This window comes from Caenorhabditis briggsae, assembly GCF_000004555.2.
Source record: "Caenorhabditis briggsae complete genome, chrIV, whole genome shotgun sequence".
In the NCBI taxonomy this organism is placed as follows: Eukaryota; Metazoa; Nematoda; class Chromadorea; order Rhabditida; family Rhabditidae; genus Caenorhabditis; species Caenorhabditis briggsae.
The window spans coordinates 2,650,780-2,657,024 of NC_013487.2; the positions used below are offsets into that span (position 1 = coordinate 2,650,780).

General features: G+C 33.1%; 1 protein-coding gene across 1 annotated transcript in view; it reads left to right on the forward strand.

The window, feature by feature from the left end:
- CBG18780 overlaps positions 1-5,785 on the forward strand; it is a gene marked incomplete at both ends in the record, with an annotated part of 10,322 nt that extends 4,537 nt beyond the window's left edge. Inside the window, 2 exons of the mRNA XM_045244925.1 lie at positions 4,930-5,035; positions 5,343-5,785. Of these exons, the coding sequence (XP_045096576.1) occupies positions 4,930-5,035; positions 5,343-5,785 (549 nt within the window). The remainder of the gene's footprint in view (positions 1-4,929; positions 5,036-5,342) is intronic.
- Positions 5,786-6,245: the final 460 nt, after the last annotated feature.

A 6,245-nucleotide genomic window follows, 5' to 3' on the forward strand; every position in this document is an offset into this window, starting at 1 on the left:
CTGTGTTTTTTTCTTCGACATCAATTCGAGGTCCAAAAAAAGAAAGTTTCTTGTTAATTTACAGCGGACTTCGAAAAATTAACACAGCTACAACGCGGAAAATCGAAGTTTCGTGCTCCTGGAAAACCTGGAAAAATTGACAGCTTTGGACGCAATTTCCAGTTCCTGGAGTCTACTTTGAACGCGGCATTAATCCCACTTGACACAATTTGTACAAAAAATTATCAATTACCAAATTGAAGCTCTAATTTTGTTTAGTAAACTCTGAAATTTTGAAACAAATCGGAAAATTTTAGAGTCCCAATTTTTCAGAACTCCAATATTGACTACTTTCCTACTGCACGCTCTTCCACAGAACATTTCCGAACTGCAAATTGATTTTTGATCTACAGAAAAAAAGTTTGGCACGATCACAATTGCAGGTCTAAAACCATAATTTCAGAATTTTTATCTGATTTTGTGGAGTTCCAAGATGATTCAAATGATTCTTAAAAAATTAATTAGTGGTTATAGATTCATGTATGGTCGGTTCCTTTTCCGGTAGAAAAAAATGTCAAAAATTGTCATTTTTGAAAGTTTTTTACAGAAATCTATCTCCTCTTTCAGTTTTTGACATTTTTAGAAGTTCTATAGCTCAAAAAAACCGCAATTATTTTCTCTACATTTTCTATGGATGAATTTTCAATTTGTCTGATAAAACTTTTTTTATAATCAAAAAACAACTCAAAAATGCTATTTTGTGCAATTTCATGAGGTTTTTGAATTATAAAAAAAGTTTTATCAGACGAATTAAAAATTCATCCATAGAAAATGTAGAGAAAATAATTGCGGTTTTTTTGAGCTATAGAACTTCTAAAAATGTCAAAAACTGAAAGAGGAGATAGATTTCTGTAAAAAACTTTCAAAAATGACCATTATTAACATTTTTTCTTTCGGAAAAGGACCATACATGAATCTATAACCACTAATTAATTTTTTAAGAATCATTTGAATCATCTTGGAACTCCACAAAATCAGATAAAAAATTCTGAAATTATGGTTTTAGATCTGCAATTGTGATCGCGCCAAATTTTTTTCTGTAGATCAAAAATTAATTTGCAGTTCGGAAATGTTCTGTGGGAGAGCGTGTACTGAAAATTCTCCAGTTCCGTAAATACGAAATTTGAATTTTACATTTTCGCTGTTTCACTAGCTTGATATATATCACAATTTTTTTCGGTGATGTTTCGGATTCCATTGCAGACATTTTTAAAGTCTAGGGCTGTTTTTAGAACTTTCTGGAAGCATGGAGAAATGGAATTCCTTTCTTTAGCTGTTAAGGTTTGAGAAAAAATTCTGAAGACCCATCAATGTACACCATCACTTCAGAATGCATACTTCAGTTTGAAACTACCGTAACCGACTGAGCTACGCGGTTATGGATTGGCTACGGACATCAAAAATAAGGAAAATCACTGATTCATAAGATTCATAAACCTTTTGACTGAAGTCCTTTCTTTAGCTGTTAAGGTTTGAGAAAAAATTCTGAAGATCGAATTACGAATAAAAAAAAGAAGCTGAGAATACCTATTTAAAAGGAACATTGGTAATCAAAAACGAATTATTATTTTTGAATACTCTAAAAATTCATGAATCTTACGAAGCGGTGGTATTTTTTCTTACTTTTTAAGCTTGAAATTATTTCATTAAGAGATTTTTTGAGCGAAAAGATGGCATTTCGGTTTTATTTTTAAAATTACTGTTTCATTTTTGTCATATTGTCTTTAAAAACTTTCCCAAATTAGTTCTCCCAATGTACTTTGAAAGGTAAAAGATAAAAAGGCATTTTAGAAGGGTTTTTTTGGAGCGAAATCGGGCACTTTGATGTATTTACACATTTTGTGGCTACTGTCCCCCCTTACACACCCCCAGTTGTGACCGTGTAGCTTGGCCGAGTTCAACTCCTAGACTTGTGCTGTAAGGTTAGAGCTAGAATTTGAATTTTTCGAAATCCAAAAAAAATTACTTCGGACATACTCATTATTTTTCTTTATAAAGTTGTTATTTTGTGATAAGTTTAAATCACAAAATGTTTCTTTACTGTTTCAAAACATTTGTATATATTCCGTTTCATTGGTTTGCGACTAATACAATCATAAGATCCATAATTTTGTGGCAATATTTTTAGAAAGCTCAAAAATCTGTAGAATCTTTTTTTTTGCGTTTGTGCATAGTATTTTTGTTTATTTATTTACCAATTTTATTCCATTTTAATAACGTGCATAACCCCATAACGGACTACGTTGAGATTGGCAAAAATTAAAATTTTGGAAGTTTCATAAAGTTGATAAAACAGTAGGAAGTCAGTTTTCTGAATGCCGCCATTAACTGTCTTATTTTCATTTTGAACATAGTTGTTGATTTTTTTATTGCTTGTTTAGCTCATTTAGATGAAAATTCCTTTTTTTTTTCATTTTTTTAAAATTATTTTCCTGTTTTATAAAGGTGTAAAGTGATTTTTACTCTACATGTAATTTTTCTGATTATTCCAATGTTAGTATTTGAAACATTTTAATGGCTGGTACAGTACTCATGCCAATCTTTCCTAAAACTACAGTAGTAGCCAGAAACTCATTAGTTTTGCCTCATTTTCAATTGAACATGTGTACTTTGGAGTCCTAAAAAAGTGGTCCAGAATTTTTCAATTAGTCTAAAAATCTCAGAGTACACTAAACAAAAATAGAGCTTCATTTCTTTAGTTGACAACTTTTGTTCAAAAATTCATTCAAATGAGATATACCGCTTGAACCTAGCGTTCCTGAAAATGTTGCTTCTTGATCATTTGAGTAGCCATGAGGAGGGGTCAGATTGAGAGATGTTTGTTCATGCACTTATAAAGAAGGACGAGGGGAAGGGGGTGAAAATGAGAAAAGGACTAAAAGATCGAAGTAAATTTGGATAGGGTTAAATTCCCAGATTTCCTCCAAAAAATATCGGAACAAACTTTTTTTTCGAATTTCAGAAATCCTATTTTTGAATTATTACATTAAAATTTCACTGTTTCTTAACTTCCATATTGCTTGCATTTTTTTGAAAATTTCGTTTGATAAATTTGAAACGAAAAGAATTCCGAAAATTGTCTCCAAAATTTCACTGTTCCTTAATTTTCATATTTTGTTCGCATTCAAACAAAAATGTTCCAGTGCGTATGCGATGTAAAACGGCAATGTAAGACTTTTTCCATTTCCCAATTATTGTGAAATCTGTATTAGAAGGGTCCCTCTAATAGAAGTGCCGAACCTAATGTGTTCCATTTCCCACTCTCTGTCTCCCAAAAACAAACCCAAAAATTTGAGAAAAGACGCATCTCTCTCTCGAAATTTACATGCATTCCGGTCAAGTTTGTCTTTCTTTCTCTCGCCACTCTCTCCATTCCCCACACTCTCTCACTAGTCTCTCAGGTTTTCCGAATTGACGGACTTTGTTAAGTTCGTTAATTCATTTCTCTTTTCTCCTTCCGATTCTTCCTGCGCACCGCACGGTTTACGAATGGACACCTCATGGGAGAGCTCTTTTTTCTCGGGTGCTCTCTTAGTATTGTGTGCTCTCTGAGTGTCCGGATGGTGAATCGCACTACCGGGAACCGTTCTTTTTGATTTGTGGGCAATTTAAACTTTCAAAGTTGTAAATTTTGAATTCTTACTAAATATAGCAGCTTTTTTCAACATTGGTGTCCTCTATTAATGGTCCAGGATTGATTAGCTTTTCTAGAAGTTACACAAAAACATTTTTCCTGTTTGATAAAGAGACAAAGTTTGATTTTAATTGATTTAGTGTAATTGTGCTTGGCCTTTTTGAATATAAATCATTCATAGTCCGTGATCTACAGTAATACCTAACATTTCGTCGCATTTTTAATTGAAAAGTCAACTTTGAAGTTCTAAAAAAAATGTTCCAGAATTTTTGAATTTACTTGAAAATTTCAGATTGTACTAAACAGAGATAGAGCTTCATTTTTGTAATTGACAACTTTTTTGTACAGATTCATCCAAATGAGATAAACCGTTTGAAAGTGTCAAGACACTGAACTTACGGGTATTCCTGGGAGAAGCGGTATTTTTCATTTAAATGAATTGTTACAAAAAAAGTTGTTAATTACGAAATTAAAGCTCCATCTTTGTTTAGTATATCTTGAAATGCTCAGAACAATCGAAAAATCTTGGACCACTTTTGTAGGACTCCAAAGGTGACTAATTTCTACTGGAAATGGACAAAGTTATTTCTATTTTGGATGCAAAAGAAAACAACTTTTCAGTTTCACTAAATTATTTTAAACCTATGAAACATAAAAAATGGTTGATTTTTTCTTGAACTTCCGCTTACTAAAAAAATTTCCAGAATCTTTCGTTTTGCTTGAAAATTTCAGAGTATACTAAACAAAAGTAAACCTCCTATTGATAATTGACAATTTTTTGGTAAAAGTCTTGTGTGAGATAAACCGTTTCAAAGTGTCGTGACTCTGAACACATTGCTACTTCTTGTTAGTTGGTTCCAGGCGGTATATCTTATTTAGATGAACTTGTACAAAAAAGTTGGCAACTACAAAATTAAAGCTCAATTTTTGTTTAGTATACTCTGAAATTTTTATGGGTTGTACTGGGGCACAAAACAAGTAAAATATTCAGTTTCATAAACTTATCTTAACTGTATGAAATCATTTTTGTATAGTAAAGACATTTCTAATTTTGTTTATAAAAAAGTGCTGCATCTGGTTAGTTGTTTTCAGGCCTTATATCTATTAAATGAATTCGAGCAAAATAATTATAAATTTCTGTAAGTTTAGTAAAATTATTCAGTTTCACAATTTTATCTTAACTCTATGTAACCGTTTTCGTATAGTGTGGTAATTCCCGTAGTAATTGTTTGAAAATAAAACTTTCAAAATTCCAGGAGCTCCTACTCTGCGAAGAGACTCTTATTATCTACAACGCTCGTCTACACCGACTGAACAAACTCTATGAGAGCTACCGGTCCGGACAGTACAATCAGATGAAAGGTGAGCGTTTTTTTTTTTTCAAAATTCTGTTTCATGTGGACCATGAAGTTTTGTATTTTCGGGAATTTTAGTCTCGTTAAGGATTTCGCTAAAAATTCAAGCTTTAACCCTATTTATCTCGGTTCCTGTAAGAGTTATCCAAAAATTGTCAACTGATAAAATAATTGTGATAAAATGATAAACATTTTGATAGTTAACAATTTTTCTCTATCTTCAACGGGAAGCTAGAAAAAGTGGGTCAAAGATAGGAGTTAGGGGAGCCCTTCTAATACAGGTTTCACACTAACACAATTTTTTATTTTTCCAGCGAAATCCTCAAGTCTCAGTGAGCTCCGCGCCGCGTTCATTGGCTCCAAGTCAGATGCCTCTCAAAAACCCATCGACGCCGAACTAGCCAACCTTATGGGTCGAGTAGTCGTCGACATCAAAGCGATCGTTGGCTTTGCCAGAATCTCCCCCGGCGACGTCTTCGAAGTCCTCATCAGACATGGAGGTCAAAAATGGAAAACGAAAGGAAAAACGTTGCAAGATCGGACACAAAAATGGGAAAAAGAGCAAGTGGTGTTGACGTGTATTCCGGATCAATCGATCGATGTCAAGGTTTCCGAGTGTCGGCTGTTCAAGTCAAAATCGTTGAATGATCGATCTTTCGATCCGTGTCAGCTATTCTCCAGTCAGCCGCAGTTGGTGACAATGAATTTGAACTCAATGGGAACGATTAAATTGCAGCTGGTCGTTACATGGTTGTGAGTTTTTTCCCCGTTACATAGATTCTAGATCATTTGAAATTTCATGTTTTCTTATTGATCCGTATGTAGATTTATCAAAAGGTTTATTAAATAGATTTATTAAATATTTATTCTTTGATATTCTAAAGTTTCTGGAAGGGTCTCTGAAATTAGTTTTTTGAAAAACCTATACTTGCAGTTTTAGCTCAATTATCTCGGCTCCTACAAAAGATATCGAAAACCTGCCAACTGATAATGCTTTTGAAATTATGATAAGCATTTTATCAGTTGACAACGATTTAGTATATTTGATAGGAACCGATAATAGTGTTCAAAGTGTAAGAACATGAGATGGTGTCCTGCTGTAACTTGTCAGATTAACTAAGCAGTCAGATAACCTACATACTGAAAATGTCGGTTTTATAAAACTAAGGTAGGTCAATGAAACAGATAGTATTAGGTTGGCGGGAAAGTCTTTGTCA